The sequence below is a fragment of the Vespa crabro genome, chromosome 1, assembly GCF_910589235.1.
Source record: "Vespa crabro chromosome 1, iyVesCrab1.2, whole genome shotgun sequence".
NCBI classification, from domain to species: domain Eukaryota; kingdom Metazoa; phylum Arthropoda; class Insecta; order Hymenoptera; family Vespidae; genus Vespa; species Vespa crabro.
Window position 1 is genome coordinate 18,853,945 of NC_060955.1, and position 21,857 is coordinate 18,875,801.

Consider the following 21,857-nt stretch of genomic DNA (forward strand, 5'->3'; position numbering starts at 1 on the left):
TTTTTACAGTACGACATTTTTCACTATCTTTCGCAGAAGGTAAGACGTTTCACATTACAACTGGAAACGTGTATTCGAACAATGGATCAGCTGAATATACCAATGAATTTGTCTAAATCTTTTTGGCAACAATATTATCTTATCTTATTTATTGTTTTCATCGTAATGTCTATGGCAGTTTTAGATTATTCATGGATAATATTAATAGAGTCTAGTTATTGGAAAATATTTATTTGCTTTTACCTCGAACGTTATCCCTTTATTATATTATTAGTAATCGATGTTACTTTCGTATTCTGGATAAGGTAAGTAAATCATTTGATCTATAGCAAAACATACTCAGTATTTGTCAAATTTTAGTGAATCTTGAACTTAAAATAGGTATATAAAAATCAAATTTAGTCAATTGAACGAACTATTGAAAGGTATGCTTACAACTACTATTCATTCGCCGCAACATAAAAGAGTCCTTCAATATAGGAGTAACAGCAAGAACGATTCTCCGTTATCAAATATTCATCGAACTTATAAATCTAACGAAGACGTTATGAAAATAAAAAAAGTCAGGTAATTATTTATAGCGCAATTTTATAAAATAATTATTTTGATTTTTTATATTTTTCATTTTTTGTTGAAGGGAAATACATCTGGAATTAATCAAGTGTGCTAAAAATACAAACGAAGCGTATAGCTTATATACTCTGTTCTCTCTAATAACAACTTTCATTTTAATCACTATTACAACTTACAATGCTTACTATTATTTAATAATTAAACGCTATTATACGGATCTCTTACAATGTTTTACTTATTTATATTGGATGTCTTACTTTGGTTTCAAGATTATCATTGTAAGTCATATATGTGCAACAACTATAACAGAGGTATTAATTATTTATTAATTATTGTAACTATTTATTATTTTATTTTTTTGTTATAAATTTTTTCTCCCCTCATATTTCAACGAAATATTAAATGAAATAAATATTGATGTTATATCATATTTCTTTACATGCGACAAATACCGGAGATATCCTTTGTGAATTGTACGAACCGTCAATTTGCAAGGAATTTCGTGCTGAGGTAATAAATTTATAAAAACAAATTTATTAATAATTTAATATCAATATTTTATCATATTTCTAGATTCGTAACTTTACTCTACAACTTATTCAAAATCCGCTGTCATTTACAACTTGTGGTTTCTTTTATCTCGATTATACATTGATACATGGTGTACGTTCAAAGCAAAATTTATATTATTGATTATTAGAGTTATATTAAAATTACAGATTAATGTTCATTATTTTTAGATGTTCGGTGCTGTTATAACTTACCTCATTATTCTCATTCAAATTGAAAATGTATCATCATATACTTTCGTTGAAAGTTCGACCTTCACGGGTAATGATTTATGAGAATTTTAAAATCATTGTTAGATGTAGATTTATCTGAAACTATAAAAAGCATCAAAATATTTTAGTAATCTTAACAGTATTTTGTAATGTTTACAATATTTATAGTAATTTGTTTATATTTACTTATAACAAATCTGCTGTTATTATAGCACAAATATTATTGCTAAAAAATATGAATATACTAAGGAAATATTATATATGAATTGATAAAAATACTCTCCAAATGGCACTTTGTTAATTCATATACCATTTATCTTCATACTTTTATCTTGCAATACTACTCTTAATACAATATTTTTTACAAAGGAAATGTGTCTATGAAAAAAATATTAATCACATAATCGAATAGATAAAACATATAACTATATCTTTAAATCTAATAATTTATTTAATGGAATAAAAGTAAGGCAATATCGAAATGCGTTTTAATCATTTTTCATTGGCTTAACATAGTGACCTTGGTCAACATAGGTAACGTAATTCTCTTTATATTTAAAATGTTTTGTTATATTTAGAAAATATGAGTTCTACTAATTTCTTCTATTGTTTTGGAATCAATTAAATACAGAAAAGCGGATGATTTTTATGCAAATGAATTTTACATAGAACAATCATTATATATTCTATAATTATATTATACAACAAAAAGAAATTAAAAATAATGAAAAGTATAATTAATTTATTTATTTTTCAGTGTATTGGTTTTATTATGATATTCATCGTTGCCATAATTCAAGGCGAAAATTCATTAAAAAAAGTATCATAAATCATTGCACCAGTCCTTTTTTTTCTCGATTGTTACAAATGTAATTATAAAAATTTACGATTGGATCTATATAAAAAATAGAAGGGTAAAGCAGGATAAAAAAATAAAATTTAACTTCAATACTACGATCTGCTTCATAGATAATTTCTTAATGACTTTTATATGATAACGAGGTAATATATATAAATATGTATGAATACCTTTCATACAAAAGACAAGGACAAATGATAAGAAATGAAAAATAGGGTGAGTAGGAAATTTCTAGTTTTTATCCCGAGCTAAATTGATGTCATAATAATATCTATCATGAAAAAATTTTAGTATAATAGAAATAGAAAGACTGGTAATAAGAATTAGTATCATTCGAAAACTTCAGCAAGTAGTTTCTTATAAATTGGAAAAGAAATTTTTTTTTGGAAAGTGAAAGGTTGCATTTTCAAAAAAAAAAAAAAAAAAATTTTAATCTTTTAGAATGTTTCGATCAAAAGAATTTCAACGATCTGTTATGCCACTGATTATTGCGAATTCGATCGTTTCCACTGGGTTATTAGAATACTTCGTTAATCGAACGATTCGTACGATTGGTTTTGTTTATGTTATTTGTTGTTCAGTTTACTACAGTATTTTAACTTATACATTAAAGAATTTAATTGATATTTTGGCGGAAGACCAATTAACAAAAACGGCAGTAATAATTAGCATGATCGAATATTTTAGTAACTTCTTTTTCTATGTTATATCACTTTTTGCTGGTTTAGTTAGAGAAAAGGTAAGATCTTTTTAATTAGTAAACATGATTTTTCTTTAAATGATTATTATGTTATTAAGTGATATATTATATACAAGAAATAAGAAATAATCGAAAAAATTGGTAAATTGATTCATATTTACAGCAAATAAAATTGTTTATAGAACAATTGGAAATTTGTACACGAAAAATTGATGAATTAAACATATCGACAATTTATTCTTCTCTTTTCCAATATCAATGTATCGCAGGTGTATTTTTCATTTTTATCATATCAAGTTTAATTTTACTCGATATATTTTGGTACGTCCATAAGAGCTTATCACACAATAATATTTTAATACTACACTATTGTTACTTTGACAATTATCCTACCATCGTAATAATGATTAGCAACTTTACTTTTATCTTTTGGATCAGGCAAGACAATTATTTTATTTATTACGAAAAGAAATTAATATTTACTAAACTGTAACGAATGATTTTAAACAGATATATAAAAATCAAATTTGGTCAATTGAATAATGTACTTCAAAGTATGCTGACAACAACTATCGATTCTCCACAACATAAGAGAGTGCTCCGAATGAAAGACAATTGGGAAGATGATTCTTCGTTATCTATTGTTTATCGAATGTACAAAGCGAATGAGAACCTTGTGAAATTAAAGAGGGTCAAGTAAGTTACTGTCTAATAGTACAAAACGGATTATCATTTATCTTTAATTTTTAATAATTTCCTTTTATTCTTTTGATTAAAGACAAATCCACTTGGAATTAATAAAATGTGCCAGAATAATAAATGATGCTTATGGATTACAAATGCTTATATCCACGTCGTCATCGGTTGTATTTCTAATTACATTATTACATGACTTATACATTAACGTATCAGGATACGAATTGGACAATTGGATAGAAAATTTCTATGAGCTATTATATTGGATTCTTTTTTATGTTATCGAGATTTTTTCAATTAGCAATATATGTGAGGCAACGATTACGGAAGTACGTTTTTTTTTTTTAATTTATTGCATCTTTCTTTTATCCATAAATATAAATGATATTTACAAAATGTAAAATCTTTTGGAATGATAAGAGATATTAATAAAAATACATATTATATGATTTCTCTTATTTTTCTATATGCTGAGAAAATTGGTGATATACTTTATGAACTGTATGAACCTTCGACCAGCAAGAAATTTCGCGATGAAGTAAGTAAAAATGAATGGCAGCATAAAAAATCATATTGCTAAATGAACAATTTTTTGTTTCAGATTCGTGATTTTACGTATCAACTAGTTCACAATCGTTTGATTTTCACCGCCTGCGGATTCTACGATTTAGATCGTAAATTTATATACAGTGTAAGTTGAAAATGCTATCTTTGGATATCTTTTATCTTTCATTTTATAAAAATTTAATATTTGTTATAGGCAATTGGTTTGATTATTACTTATATCGTTATTCTTATTCAAATTGGAGATAAACCTAAAATATTGTCTAACAATATGTATTCTAATTCAACGTCGATGATATGATGAATGAATTAAAATATTTCTTTATTCGATAAATGTATCACATGTAATTGACATCAATTTAAAATAATATCATATTTTATTTTAATATATCCCTTTTTATTTTTTCTGGGTCAATAAAAAGAGAGAAAAATATTGAAGAACAGAAAAAGATAGCATCTATGTAATAAATAATTTTTTATTAATTTTTATGAGATAAAAGGTAATACCTGTAAGTGAAATTAATCGAACGATAGCTCAGAGGAAAAGAGAGCTCTTCTCACCTCTCAAATAAAAAGTAAACTAAGTAATTAGTTCCGAGCAATCGTAGTGTCACATTGAAACTCTGCGGATAATGTTCTATATACATTTCTTTTCCGCAAATATTGGATAACAAATGACTCAATCAGTCAGTTGGAAATAATTAGTGCGTTTGGGAAAAGAAGAAGGAAATAAATAAAATTGTTTTCTCAAAGAATACTTTAGAAATGTTTCTTTCGGATAAATTTCGTCGTAGCATCAAACCATTAATAATAATAAATTCGATTTTTACTACTGGTCTGATAGAATATTTTGTCGATAATAAGATTAACACGATTGGTATAGTTTATGCTTGTTTTTCTATCACTTTTTACATTATTATGGCCAATGAAATTTCATTTGCAATAGAAGATTTGTGTCTCAAATCATCATTAATACTAATGACATATCAGTTACATGTTTATAGCCGCTATGTGTTTATCATTGTCAACATTATTGCTGGAGTTCTCAGAAGAAAGGTGATCGTTCTTTTATTTTATTAAATTCACCAAGATTTTTATCCTTATAACAATTTTCGTTATTTTTCGCAGAAAATGAGACATATCATGTTGCAAATAGAAACTTGTATTCGAAATATGGGTCAACTGCATATACCAATGAATTTGTCTAAATACTTTTGGCAACAGTGTTATCTTATATTATTTTCGATTTTCATCATAATAGTTATTATTGTGATTGATCATCGATGGTTAATATTATTTGAGAATAGACACATGACAATATTAATTTTTCTTTACGTCGAATATTATCCTTTTTTCGTATGGTTAATAGCCGATATTAGTTTCATATTCTGGATCTGGCAAGTATATCGTTTAATTTATTGCAAAATAAAACTGATTATTTATGGAATTTTAACGAACTTTAAACTAATAATAGGTATATAAAGACAAAATTTAGTCTACTAAATAAACTACTGAAAAACATGCTTACAACTACTATTGATTCGCCTCAACATAAAAGAATTCTTCGAATGTGGAATAACAAGAAGAACGATTCTTCGTCATATAATATTCACCGAACGTATAAATCAAACGAAAATATTATAAAAATAAAAAAAACAAAGTATGTATTATTATATAGTACAATTTTATAAAAAGATTTTTTTGACCTATATTTTTTATATTTCGTCGTAGGGAGATACATTTGGAATTAATCAAATGTGTTAGAAATACAATCGATGCGTATGGTTTACATATTTTAATATCTGTTACAACAACTTTTATTTTTATCACAACTTTGGGTTACGATCTATACTATTTCTTAATGACTGAAGATTACTTTGTGCATCATCGAAAATTTTTCATTTTTTTAAATAGGATTTTTTATTTTGGGTTTAAAATCATCATAATTAGTCATTTATGCGCAAGAACTATAATGGAGGTATGTTCCTTTAATATTCATTATTTTTTTCTTTTGTTATAAATATTTTTTCTTATATTTCAATGAAATATTGAACGAAATAAGTATTAATATTATATCATATTTCGTTACATGTGACGAACACCGGAGATATCCTTTGTGAATTATACGAACCGTCAACTAGCAAGGAATTTCGTGCCGAGGTAATAATTGATAAACATAATTAACGAAAAATTAATATTATTTTTGTGGTACTTCTAGATTCGTAGCTTTATTCTACAACTTATCCAAAATCCATTGACATTTACATCTTATGGCTTTTTTGATCTTGATCATACATTGATACGTAATGTACGTTCAAAGTATAATTTTTACACAATCGATATTTAGATTTATATTTAAATTATAGACAACTAATATTTTTATTACGTTTAGATGACCGGTACCGTCATAACTTACCTCATTATTCTTATTCAAGTTGGAAAGGTATCGTCACAAATTTTCCTTCAAAATTCGACGTTATCGACTAATAATCTATGAGAAATTTAAGTTTATTATTACGTGCAGATTAATCTAGAATTATACAAAATATCAGTAAATCTTAGTAATTTTTACAACATTCAAATATTTATGATTCATATTCTTTTCTTCGGCAATACATGTGTGTTATGTTCTTATAGCACATATATTATTTGCTAAATGATTTGAATATACACTAATTGGAAAATTTTTATTCCTGAATTGATATTAGTTTGTTATTTCTTCTCGAGTACTATTTTAAAAATGATTAATAGGAATTATACTTTCGAAGAGCCAAATCAGAGGGTAAGCTTTTTTAATAGATGTTATTATAATTATTAATATGACTATTTAATTTTTAATTGGAGCAGTACAATTAAATTCTTTATATATTTGATACCGAAACTACTGATTAAACGAAATAATCAGAGATTATTATCATAATTTTTGATAATTATTTGATAATTATAATTATATTTTGATCATCATTTGTAACTTTTAATATTGATAATTTATAAAAATTCAAATCAATACTTTTTATCAAATGAAAATGTATACTCTAATGAAACGACAGACTAGAACAAAAGAAGATAATATCTGCTTTTTGAATAATTTCGTATTCATTTCTACGTGGTAAAGAAGTAATATGTATAAGTAGGTTTCATCGAACGATCGCACCAAAGAAAATGATGATTCCTATCTCTTCAAATATGAATGTAAATTAGTGTAACATCTAATAAAAATATAATAAGGTATACTGCAAAGGATAAGATATGAGGAGTCATAGTCTCATATTAAAACTCCACAAAGAATATTCTCGTATTCGTCTCATTTCTACATATTTTGGATACTAAATTACTCAATTAGTGTTTCATTTACTTCGATTAGTTAGATTGAAAATAATTAGTGCGTTCGAAGGAAGAGAAAAAAAATAATTAGAGGTGTTTACACGAAGAATATTTAAAAAATGTCTCTCTCGGCAGAATTTCGACATAGCATCAAACCGTTGATAGTAATTAATTCAATTTTCACCACTGGACTGGTGGAATATTTTGTTAATAATAAGATTAACATGATTGGTATGGCTTATGCTTGTTTCTTAATCATTTTCTATGTTACTATGGCCAATATAATTTCATTTCCGAAAGAAGAATGTAGATTAAAACTATCGTTGTTTATACAAATATTGCATCAGTTACATATTTATAGCAGCTATGTGTTTCTTATTGTCAACATTATCACTGGGGTTTTCAGAAGAAAGGTAAAATTCTTCGTTTATATTTATTTTATTAAATTCAACAAGATTTTTATCTTATGACATTTTTCGTTATCTTTTCTAGAAAGTGAAACGTCTCATGTTGCGAATAGAAACTTGTATACGCACTATGGATCAACTCGATATACCGATGAATTTGTCTAAATATTTTTTACTACAATGTTATCTTATTTTATTTTTGATTTTCATCCTAATAATTATGATAGCGATTGATCATCGATGGTTAATATCATTCGAAGGTAGTTATTGGAAAATATTTATTTTTTTTTACTTGGAATGTTATCCTTTTTTCATATGGTTAATAACTGATGTTACTTTCGTATTCTGGATCTGGCAAGTATATCGTTTAATCTATTGCAAAATAAAACTGATTATTTATGGAATTTTAACGAACTTTAAACTAATAATAGGTATATAAAGACAAAATTTAGTCAACTAAATGAACTACTGAAAAACATGCTTACGACTACTATTGATTCGCCTCAACATAAAAGAATTCTTCGAATGTGGAATAACAGGAAGGACGATTCTTCGTCATATAATATTCACCAAACGTATAAATCAAACGAAGATATTATAAAAATAAAAAAAGCAAAGTATATATTATTATATAGTACAATTTTATAAAAAGATTTTTTTGACCTTCATTTTTCATATTTCGTCGTAGGGAGATACATTTGGAATTAATCAAATGTGCTAGGTATACAAACGATGTATATAGCATACATAGTTTAATATCTGTACCTACAGCTTTTATTTTTATCACTACTCTGGGTTACAATGTATACTATTTTTTAATGACAATGAATTACCATCTGCTATCCTTACAATTCTTTATTCATTTATTTTGGATTTCTTACTTTGGATTCAATATCATCATAGTATGTCTTATATGTGTAGGAACTGTAACAGAGGTATGTTCCTTTAATATTCATTGTTTTTTTTCTTTGTTATAAATACTTCTTCTCATATTTCAATAAAATATCAAACGAAATAAGTATTAATATTATATCATATTTCGTTACATGTGACGAACACCGGAGATATCCTTTGTGAATTATACGAACCGTCAACTAGCAAGGAATTTCGTGCCGAGGTAATAATTGATAAAAGTAATTAACGAAAAATTAATATTATTTTTGTGGTACTTCTAGATTCGTGGCTTTATTCTACAACTTATCCAAAATCCATTGACTTTTACATCTTATGGCTTTTTTGATCTTGATCATACATTGATACGTAATGTACGTTCAAAGTATAATTTTTACACAACCGATATTTAGATTTATATTTAAATTATAGACAACTAATATTTTTATTATATATAGGTGATCGGTACCGTTATAACTTATCTTGTTATTCTCATTCAAGTTGAGAATGTCTCAGTATAAGTTTTCACTGTATTAATTAATATCATATCAGTTTCGTTATAAAAAGGAAGTATAAAATAATGGAATATGTAATTAACTTTCCTATTATCATATCGATGTCATAATAATATATGTCTTTATTATAATTTAAGTTAGCGATTTAATAAAAAAAAGGATTATAAAATAATCGTAAAGGCGATAGTCCTTTATCCTGTCCATTGTAAAAAAGATAAATGTGTTATAAAAATTGACGAATAAATTGTTATATAAAATAAAACATCATAGAAGAATAATTACCCTTATTTGTGATCTATTTTAACAGCAATAAAATTTAATGTCAATCTAATTTCCGCTTAATAAATAATTTCTCATTGATTTTCATCAGATAACGAGGTGAGGTGTATGAATATGTAATAATGCCTTTCATCGAAAAGATAAGAAAGAAAAAAATCTAATTTAATAGAAAAAAGTAGATTGAGTTGAAAGCTAGTAATTCAAGTCATAATAATATAAGAAAGACTGGTTATAAGAATTAGTATCATTTGAGAACTCCAACAAGTAGACACTTCGAAAATAAGAGAAGAAATTAAAAAATTATATTTGAATGTGACAAGTTGTATTTTTGGAAAAAAGTTTAATATGTTTTTTCAAAATTATTTTATATTTTAAAATCCTTTAAAATGTTCCGATCGAAACAGTTTCAACGGTCCGTTATGCCATTGATTATAGCAAATTCAATTATTTGCACCGGCTTATTAGAATATTTCGTTGATCGAATGATTCGTACAATTGGTTTTGTTTATGTCGTTTGTTGTATAGTTTATTACAGTATCTTATTTTATACATTTAAGGATAAATTGGATATTTTTAAGGAGTCTCAAGAGTCAGATATAGAAAAAATAATGTCCACATTTACGTTTATTCAAAATGCCTTTCTCTACGTCATGACAATTTTCCTTGGTTTAAAAAGAATAAAGGTAGAAAGTTTTTAATTAGGAGACAAGTTTTTCATTAAATGATTATTGTATTATTAAGACTGATATATAATAGATACAACTAATATTGAATAATTCGATAAATTAATTCATTTTTACAGCAAATAAAATTATTCCTAGGACAAATTGAGACTTGTACACGAGGAATTTATGAACTGAACTTATCGAACAATTATTCTTCTTTCTTTCGATATCAGTGTATCACAGGCTTATTTGTCATTTTCTTTATATCAGGCTTAATTATTGACGATATATTTTGGTATTCGGATGTCAACTTATCATTGGACTACAGTTTAATATTACACTTTTATTATTTCGACAATTATCCTGCCATCGTAATTATAATTACAAATCTTACTTTTATCTTTTGGATAAGGTAAGTTAATCATTTTATTTATTACAAAAAGATACGAATATTTATTAAATATAACGAGTGATTTCGCATAGATATATAAAGATCATATTTGGTCAATTGAATACTGTACTCCAAAGTATGCTGACAACAAATATCGATTCTCCACAACATAAGAGAATCCTGCGAATAAATGATAACCAGGAAGATGATCCTTCATTATCTACAATTTATCGAGCGTACAGAGTGAATGAAAATCTTAGGAAATTAAAGATTGTCAGGTAAATCATTGACGAATCAGTACGAAACGATTTATTGTTCTTCTCTGATTTTTAATAATTTTCTTTTATTTTTCTAATTAAAGACAAATCCATTTGGAATTGATAAAATGTGCCAGAATTATAAATAAAGCTTATGGATTACAACTTCTTATGTTCACGATAACACACGTTGTATATACCAGTACACTCTTGCACGGTCTATATGTCGCCTTAATTATAAACAAACATCACTCTTGGATAAGAGAATTCTGTAAGCGTTTCTATTGGATTTTCTTTATTATCATCCAGATTTTTGCAATATGCAACATGTGCGAGATGACTAAGACAGAAGTATGTTCTTTTTAATAAGTAATTCTTTCTTTCTTATTTATTTAATAATATATCTGATATTCACAAAATTTATGATCTTTTAGAACTTTGAAAGAGTTTGATAGAAATACATATTAATTTTCTTTATTTTTCTATATGCCTTAACTACTGGAGACATTCTTTGCGAATTATATGAACCTTCGGCCAGCCAGTCATTTCGCGATGAAGTAAGAAACAATAACTGTCATTGTATAATATCGAATTATATATTAAACGTACAATCTTTTGTTTCAGATTCGTTATTTTACATTTCAATTAATCCAAAATCGTTTGATGTTTACCGCCTGCGGATTTTACGATCTAGGTTATACATTTATATATAGCGTTAGTTGAAAATATATTTTTGATTTCTTTTAATATTTATTTTGATAAGATTTTAATATATATATACATATATGTGGATGTTTTAGATGATAGGTTCGATTATTACTTATCTCGTTATACTTATTCAAGTCGGAGGTAAACCTGAAGTAATCTTCAACAATACAAACTATAATTCGACATCGATGATGTAATAAGTGAATTTTATTATTTCTTTATTCGACAAATATATAAGACAATGTTTTATGCAGTATTATATTTGTTTTATATCACGCTTTTTCGTAATTTCTGCTCCAATAAAAATATCATACATCATGATACAAGTGAAAATTAATTTAGTCCATTTTATTTAATTTCTCATCTTTAATTCCGCATATTATATATATATATATATATATATATATATATATATATATTCTCTTCCTATTTTTCTTAAGGATGCGTTTATGTTTGTACGATAAACGTTGCTGCGATAAAAGCTAAAAGAACGTCGATCAGAGTGGTAATAAAAGTTATTCACTAGGTAAAATAATAGAATATTATTTTATGCTCCATTATGTATAGATTCTTATCATTAGGGTTCTTATCAATTGTCACATCTTCAATATAAATAAAAGCGCATAGTTTATGCTCTATCTCATTTTCTTTCTTTCTCTCCTATTTGTATATACTTATCTCTTTTTTTTTCAATTCACGTTATGTTCCGTTACGTCTCGTTGCCGATTTACCCTTGTTATAAAAGCCTTATTCCAAAAAAGAAAAAAAAACAAAGAGAGAAGAACAGAAAAAGATAACATCAGCATATATAATAACTTTCTATTAATTTCTATACGGTAAGAAAGTAATATTTGTAAGTGGGTTTAATCGAACGATCGCATCAAGTAAAAAAATATTTCCCACTCAATCGAAAGCGAAAGTGGGTTGGAATAATATCCGATATTACCGTTATAAGGTATAATAGAAGCAATGAGTTGTAAGCTTTCATAAGTTTTACTTCAAAATTTAAAAAAGAATATTATTCATTTTCTTCTTTCTTACGAACTTTGTATATCAAATATTTCGAAAAGTGTATTTGATATAATTAGTGTTTCCGACATTTTATGTTTTTCGATTAATGTATTTGAAATAATTGGTGTCTTTGAACAAAAAAAGAAAATAAATAAAGTAATATCCACAAAGAATATTTCAGTAATGTCTCTATCGGCGGAATTTCAAACCTTTGATAATAATGAATTTGATTTTTACCACTGGTGTAATGGAATATTTCGTTGATGATGAGATTAATGTTATCGGTATGTTTTATGCTTGTTTCTCTATAATTTTTTACTTCTCGATGACCTATGTTTTTTTGTTTAATTCGTTAATTTTGGAATATAAATAATCATTCATTTCACGAATAGTGTATAAGTTATATATTTATAACATTTAATTATTACTTTAATTATTGTCTTCAATTACTTGTTTCTTTTTCAGTACTTTTTTCACACGTTTTATACAATTTATACGCAAAGAACCAGAAATACGTAATAGTAATGAACTGATTTTTTTATTCATTACAATGATTTTATGTTGCTTACAATATTCGATGAAGATCCTTTCGTTAATTATATCTGTAAAAAAACCAAAGAAAGTGCTACTGAATTGTTATATTTTATGTAATAATTATATGATTCTCCTAGGCTGAAAATATTTTATTTTTACATTGTTAGTATTACAACAAAAATCTGAAATAAATCTAAGATTTATATAAAATAATATTCTTTTCTTTACGGTTAGTAATATTTTCTTTGAAAATGATAAAACATTGCACCGCCTATTCGATAATAGGTCTATATAATCTTAATTGCAACACTCATATGTTCGGTTGGTGCAATTATGTGCGTATAATTTATGTTATAAAAAAGTGATGATATTAATAAAAAACATAATTAAATTCTTTATTCTTCATTGTGTCGGTATCATAATGCCATATATAATTATCATGGTTCAAGTAAATTATTCAATAAGAAGAGAATCATAAATCACTACAATAATTTTTCATTTTGTTAAAGAAACGATAAAAATATTATAAGAAAATTTACGAGTGAATTTTTATATGAAATAAAATGCCAAAAAATAAGTGTTTTTGTTCGTAATCTACTTTAATAATGACAAAATGTAAAGTCAATATAACGCTCTGTTTAATAAATAATTTCTTATTGATTTTCATTTGATAACGAGATAATGCATGTGAATATGTATGGATAGCTTTCATCGTAAAGACAAGGTCGCAGAAAATAGTAGGATGAGTAGACAAGTAAGTAGTGTTTATTCCACGCTAAATGCGATTATAATATTTAATAGGAAGACAGTTCGAGTATAATAAGAATAGGAAGACTGGTAGTAAGAATTAGTTATGTTCGAAAACTTCAGCAAACAGTGAATTTTTTAAAAAGAAATTCTAAGAGAAGAAACTTCAAAATTTTTCTTGAAAGTGAAAAGTGTTATTTTCAATAAGAATATCAAAAAGTCTTGTGAAATGTTTCAATCGAAAGAGTTTCGACGTTCCATTATGCCATTGATTATCGTGAATTCGATCTTTTGCTCTGGTTTATTAGAATATTTCGTTGATCGAACTATTCGAGTGATTGGATTTATTTATATCATTTGTTATTCAGTTTACTACATTTTCTCATTTTTTTCGGTTTTGGATATAATTAATATTTTTATGGGTCTTCAAATAACAAACGTATTAGGAATAGTGACCAAACTTTCGTTTCTTTATAACATCTTCTTCTATATCCTAACAATTTGTGCTGGTATTGCGAGAAGAAAGGTAGAATGTTTATAATTAATCGAAGAAACTTTTTTTTTAAGTGATTATTAAATTATGTATTATATACGATATTATATACATATAAATTATATATATAAATTTTTGAATAACTTAATAAATTAGTTCGTTTTTACAGCAGATAAAATTGTTCATAGAACAATTGGAAGCTTCTAAACAAAGAATTGACGAACTTAACATATCGAGAAATTATTCTTCTCATTTGCGGTATCAATATATCGCAGGCATAATTTTAATTTTTATCATATCAGGCATAATGTTAACCAATATTTTTTGGTTCTCCCATTTAAACTTATCGGTAGACTATAGTTTGATATTACAGTTCTATTACTTCGAAAGTTATCCTACCATCGTAATGATAATCATCGACTTTACTTTTGTCTTCTGGATGAGGTAAGTCAATCATTTTCTTTTTATAAAAACAAAATTAATTTTATTAAACATAACGAATGAACTTAAATAGGTATATAAAGATCAAATTTGGTCAATTGAATACTGTACTCCAAAGCATTCTGACAACAACTGTTGATTCTCCTCAACATAAAAGAATGCTTCGAATGAAAGATAATTGGGAAGATGATTCTTTGTTATCTACTATTTATCAAACGTACAAAACGAATGAAAACCTGATGAAATTAAAAAGAATCAAGTAAGTTATTGACAATTAGTCTCAAACGATTTATTATTCTTTTTTGATTATTACCAATTATCTCTTATTCTTTTCGTTAAAGACAAATCCATTTGGAATTAATAAAGTGTGCTGAAATTATTAACAAGGCTTATGGATTACAAATACTTATATCCATGTTCTCATCTGTCGTAGATATAATTATATTGTTATACAATCTATACGCTAACTTATTTGTAAACATATTTAATAATTGGATTCAAGAGTCCGTTGCTCATTTCTATTGGATTTTCTTTTTGATTTCTCGAATTTTTATAATATGCAACATATGCCAGACAACGATGACAGAAGTATATTCTCTTTAATAATTCCTATTCTTTTTTCTTTCTTAATAGTATATAATGATTTTCTTTATTTTCTTATATGCCATGAACACTGGAGACATTCTTTACGAATTATATGAACCTTCGACCAGCAGAAAATTTCGCGATGAGGTAAGAAACAATTTTTATCAGTTTTCAATATTAGAATACATATAACATATATAAAATCTATAATTATCTATAATTATTAATCTATAATTATTTTAGATTCGTAATTTTATGTTTCAACTAATCCAAAATCGTTTGAAGTTTACTGCGTGCGGTTTTTACGATGTAGATCATACATTTATATACGGTGTAAGTTGAAAATATGATCATTGATTTCTTTTATTTTTCATTTTATAGGAATTTAATATTTTCGTGCATATGTTCTAGATAATAGGTTCGATTACTACATATCTCGTTATACTGATTCAAATCGGAGGTGAACCTAGTGTTTTTAATATATCTATTATGAAGAATATTTCAACGTCAACGATGTAAATAATAAATGAAATCCTTTCTTTATTCCGCAAATATATCGCACTTAATGAATTATCTTTTAAACAATATCATATTTTGTTTTACATGATAACAAAAAGAAAAGAAAAAATGGGAAATAAATAAAAGATCAGGAAAATATAACATTTGCGCGATTAATACTTTCTTATTAATTTCTATGGAATAAGAGGATATTACCCATAAAGTTCATTCTAACATAATTTCGTAACTAGTATAATTACTTTAAGAGTATGCTTTAAAATTATACTTAAATTTCTAATAATGTCTAATAATTATGATAGAAACATATCTGTCATTGTTAAAAAACTAAATAATTTATTAATATTTTATAAAGGTTGGTTACGTCAGTTAGACTAATTGGAACTAAGACTAGTTGTAATATCGAATTTTATAAAAAGGAACTTAAGACACACACTATATATAATAAAATGATTGTTAATCTTTTTACTTTTTGTTCGGTCGATAAAGTTATTTGCATAAAAAAGTATAGAAAAATGAAAAACATAATTAATATCTTCATTATTCAGTATTATTACGACTTACAAAATGACCATAATACAAGTAAGCAATTCAAAAAAAAATGATTTTATATTCTTACAATACACTGTATATTCATATAACAACCTGCGTTCCGTCAATTGTACAAAGTACAAAAGCATTTTTTAAAAATTTATTAGTGATTTTTCAAATAAAATAATATTACAATGGAGAATTCTTTATTGATTATTTTCATAACAATAAAAATTAATATCAAGATAATGTTTTACTGAAGAAATAATTTCTTATTGATTTTCATTTGATAATGAGGTACTATACATGAATATGTATGACATCATTCTATCAAAGAGACAAGGACAAATTTGACATGATGGAAACAGTAGGGTAAGTATGAAAGTGATAATTCTTATTCCAAGTTAAATGCAAGTCACGGTAACATCTATTACGAAAACAATTCGAATATAACAAGAATAGAAAGCATAAGTATCATTTGTAAATTGGAGCAAGAAGTCGTCTGACATTTTACGAAGAGTACAATTTTTTTTCATTCAATTGCTGCCTATTTTGTTATTCTTATTTAAGTTGGAGATATATCAAAAGTATTATCCAATAATACGAATTATAATTCAACGTCGATGATATAATTAATGAATTAAAATATTTTGAAAGTGAAAAGTAATTCAATAAGTGATTCAAAAGTGAATTCAATAAAAAAATCAAAATCCTTAAAATGTTCCAATCGAAAGAGTTTCAACGTTCCGTTATGCCATTGATAATCGCTAATTCGATTATTTGTACTGGTCTACTAGAATACTTCGTTAATCGAACAATTCGAAGAATTGGCTTTATTTATGCATTTTGTTGTATATTTTATTATGCTACATTATTTTTTACGTTGAAGCAAATAATGAATTTTTTTATGAATGATCAAGCGACAGAAATTTCAAAAATAACAACAAAATTTTCATATGTCAATAACGCCTTTCTTTATATTATAATAATTTTCGCTGGTTTAATGAGAAGACAGGTAAAGATTTTAGGATTAATCGACACTTTTTTCTACGAGTAGTTATTGATTTATTAAGAGCTATAAATTTTGTGCAACACGATAAATTAATTCCATTTTGCAGCGATTAAAACTGTTTATCGAGCAATTCGAAATTTGTACACGAGAAATTGATGAACTTCATCTACCAAGAAATTATTCTTCTCTTTTTCGGTATCAGTGTATCGCAGGCATAATTTTGATTTTAACGACATCAGGCTTCTTTATTACCAATATTTTTTGGTTCTCTTATTTCAACTTATCGTTAAACAACAGTTTGATATTACAATTTTACTATTTCGAAACTTGCCCTGCCATCGTAGCGATGATCACCGACTTTACTTTTATCTTTTGGATCAGGCAAGTCAATCGTTTTACTTATTATAAAATAATATCAATATTTGCCAAATCATGACGAATTATCTTAAATAAGTATATAAAAATTTTATTTGGTCAATTAAATGTTGTACTGCGAAGCATGCTGACGACAACTATTGATTCTCCACAACATAAAAGAGTTCTTCGAATGAAAGATAACTGGGAAGATGATTCCTTGTTATCTACTATTTATCGAATGTATAAAGCGAATGAAAATCTTATAAAATTAAAGAGAATCAAGTAAGTAATTATTCCGAAATAGATTGTTATTTTTCTCTGTTTTGATCTTTACCAATTTTTTCTTAATCTTTTCATTAAAGACAAATCCATTTGGAATTAATAAAATGTGCTGGTATTATAAATGAGGCTTATGGATTACAAATTCTTCTATCAATGTCTTCATCCTTTGTAATTATCATTATAGTGTTATACAATCTATATGCTATACTAATTACAAACAAATATGATAACTGGATTAAAGACTTTAATGCACATTTCTATTGGATTTCTCATTTTATCATGAAAGTTTTTATAATAAACAATATATGCAAGAAAACGATGACAGAAGTATGTTTCCTTTAATTATTCTTATTTTGTTCAATTTTTTGTTTTGTTTTTACTAATATATCTAATATTTACAAAATATACAATCTTTTGAAACTTTGCGAGATGTTAATAGAAGTACATATTGAATTCTCTTATTTTATTATATGCCGCGAACACTGGAGACATTCTTTATGAATTGTATGAACCTTCAACCAGCCGGAAGTTTCGCAACGAAGTAAGAAACAAGGTTTATTCATTTTTAATATTGGAATCCATATAAAATATATAAAATCTATAAAATCTAATTGTTTCAGATTCGTGATTTTATGTTTCAATTAATCCAGAATCAATTGAAGTTCACTGCCTGCAGATTCTACGATCTAGATCATACGTTTATATACAGTGTAAGTTAAAAATATCATCAATAATTTCTATTTTCTTTAATTTTACAATAATTTAAGATTTCTATGTATATTTTAGATGATCGGTTCGATTGCTACCTATCTTATTATTCTTATTCAAGTTGGAGACATACCGAAAGTATTGTCCAACAATACGAATTATAATTCAACGCCGACGATATAGTCAATGAATTAAAATGTTTATTTATTCGATGAATGTATAGAACATAGTACAAATTTAAGCAGTATTATGTTTTGTTTTACTTGATGTCATTTAAATTCTATACTTCAACAAAAGAAAGAAAGAAAAAACAAAAAACTAGAGAACAGGAAAAGATAACATCTGTGTAATGAATAATTTTTTATTAATTTCTAAATATTAAGAAGATAATAATTGTAAGTGGATTTCATCGAATAATGGCATAAAAGAAAATAGAATTTCTTATCTTTTTGAACGCGAACGTAGGTCAGAATAATATTCAATACGAACGTAATATTATATAATGCAAGCAATGAGTTTTATGCGGTCAGAGTGTTACATCAAAACTCTACAAAGAATGTTTCGCATTCATTTCTTTATTTCAAACTTTGGATAATAAGTTGAACTCGAACAGTCCGTTGGAAATAATTAGTGTTTTTTTGTGGGAAAAGGAAGAAAATAAATATAGCTGTTTTCACGAAGAATACTTTAGAAATGTCTCTTTCGGCTGAATTTCGACGTAGCATCAAACCGTTGATAATAATGAATTCAATTTGTACCACTGGCCTGATAGAATATTTTGTTTGTGATAAGATCAATACTATAGGCATGGTTTATGTTTTCTTCTCTATTATTTTGTACTTTTCGATAATCTACAAATTTACGTTTCTCATAGAAATTAATATAAATAAAGACCTCTTCCTTTCACAATTTATGTATCTAATTTGCATTTATAATGGTTACGTGGTTCACTTTGTCATCATTATCGCTGGATTTCTCAGACGTAAGGTGAAAGTCTTTATTCTTCTAATTTGTTCAATTTATTGAGATTTCTACCTTACGGTATCTTCAATTATTCTTTTGCAGAAAGTGAGACGATTCACTTTGCAAATAGAAACTTGTATTCAAACTATGCGTCAACTGAATATACCGATGAATTTGTCAAAGCATTTTTTACAGCAATGTTATATAATGTTACTCTTAGTTTTCATGTTAATAATTGTAATAATTTTCAATTACCACTGGTCAATGTCATTCGGAACTAATTACCAGACAATTTTTCTCTTCTTTTTCCTCATAAATTATCCTCCTGTCATATGGTTATTGACCGATATTACTTTCGGATTTTGGATATGGTAAGTAAAAAGTTTGTTACTTATAATAATAAAGTTAATATTTAAGAAATTTTGACGATCCATCAATCAAAAATAGGAATATAAAGATTAAATTAAGTCAACTTAACGAACTACTGAAAGGTATGCTTACAACTACTATCCATTCCCCGCAACATAAAAGAGTTCTTCGGATGAGGAATAAGAAACATAATTCTCCATTATCTGATATTCATCGAACGGATAAATGGAACCAAAACGTTATTACTATTAAAAAAGCCAAGTAATTATTATTATATATTATAATTTTATAAAAAAATTTCTCTAATTTTTTTTATATTTCTTTTTTTTTGTCGTAGGGAGATACATTTGGAATTAAACAAGTGTGCTAGGAATATAAATAATGCGTACAGCTTACATATTTTATTTTCAATATCGACAGCTACTATTTTGATCATTACTACAGCTTACAATACGTATTACTGTTTATTAACTAAAATCTATCATCCGCAATCCCTTCAATTCTTTATTCATTTATTTTGGATTTCTTTATATGGATTGAGGATCACTTTTGTAAGTCACGTATGTGCAGGAACTATAACGGAAGTATGTTATTTAAGCATTAATTGTTTTTTCTTTTGTTATAAAATTTATTTTCTCATATTTCAACGAAATGATGAAAAAAGTAATTATTGATATTATATTCTATTTGTTTACATGCGGCAAATACCGGAGATATCCTTTGTGAAATGAACGAACCATCAATCAGCAAAGAATTTTATGCTGAGGTAATAAGTAATGAAAATGAATTTACTACGAATTACTATCAATATTTTATAATACTTCTAGATCTATGACTTTATTTTACAACTTATTCAAAACCCATTGTCATTTACAATCTTTGGCTTTTTTGATCTGGACTATACATTGATACGTAATGTATGTCAAACGCATAATTTTTATTATCGATTTATAAATTTATATTTATATTCTATTGAATGACTAATATGGATTATTTTTAGATCATCGGTATCATCGCAAGTTACCTCGTTATTTTAATTCAAGTTGGAAAAGTACCATATGACGTTTTTCTTAAAAATACGACACTATCGACCAATGATTAATAAGAAATTTAAGATCAACGTTATCATCATATTAATCTAGGAGTCTACAAGATCCAAAAATCTGAGTAATCTTTATAGCATTCAAATAGTAGCCTGTTTATATCTTTCGCAGCACGCTTGTATATGTTTTTATAGTTCACATATTATTGCTAAGAAATATGAATATTATGCTTGAAATGTGTGGGACGCATCCGAAAAATGCAAGCCAAAGTTGCTAAATATGTAATAATTCAACGGACATTAATCGAAATAAAATATATTTCGGTATATTAACGAAAACCATTGGAAATATATTAAGAACACTTTCACAAACTATTTGGATTAAATCTTTTATTTCTTCTTTGATGATATCTTCAAAGTAATTTTTATGAATTACATTTCGAAACGAATCAGAATGTAAAATTTCCGATAGATAGAATTGTAATTATAGATACGATAACTTATTTCATAGTTGTAGAAAATCAGTGAAATTATTCGCTATTCCCACATTCAGGTTATATTACAATAATTTCAAATAAAATTGTACGATATGTACAATTATTTACGTGTGAATAACGTAACAAATATTATGAAAATATTGTAGAATAACAACAAT

The 21,857-nt window shown here is 26.0% G+C and overlaps 2 protein-coding genes across 2 annotated transcripts; both read left to right on the forward strand.

Annotated features, from left to right (window-relative positions):
* The first annotated feature begins 990 nt into the window (after nt 1–990).
* Nucleotides 991–4,475, forward strand: LOC124428858 (putative gustatory receptor 28b). The gene is made up of 3 exons (XM_046973476.1): nt 991–1,083; nt 1,147–1,236; nt 4,371–4,475. The coding sequence occupies exons 1-3, from the start codon at nt 991–993 to the stop codon at nt 4,473–4,475; spliced, it is 288 nt and encodes a 95-aa protein (XP_046829432.1).
* Nucleotides 4,476–20,284: 15,809 nt separating this feature from the next.
* On the forward strand, nt 20,285–21,262 carry LOC124428940 (putative gustatory receptor 28b). The gene is made up of 5 exons (XM_046973573.1): nt 20,285–20,421; nt 20,498–20,711; nt 20,855–20,926; nt 20,988–21,077; nt 21,161–21,262. Exons 1-5 carry the CDS (start codon nt 20,285–20,287, stop codon nt 21,260–21,262), a joined length of 615 nt encoding a protein of 204 aa, XP_046829529.1.
* The last annotated feature ends 595 nt before the right edge of the window (nt 21,263–21,857 follow it).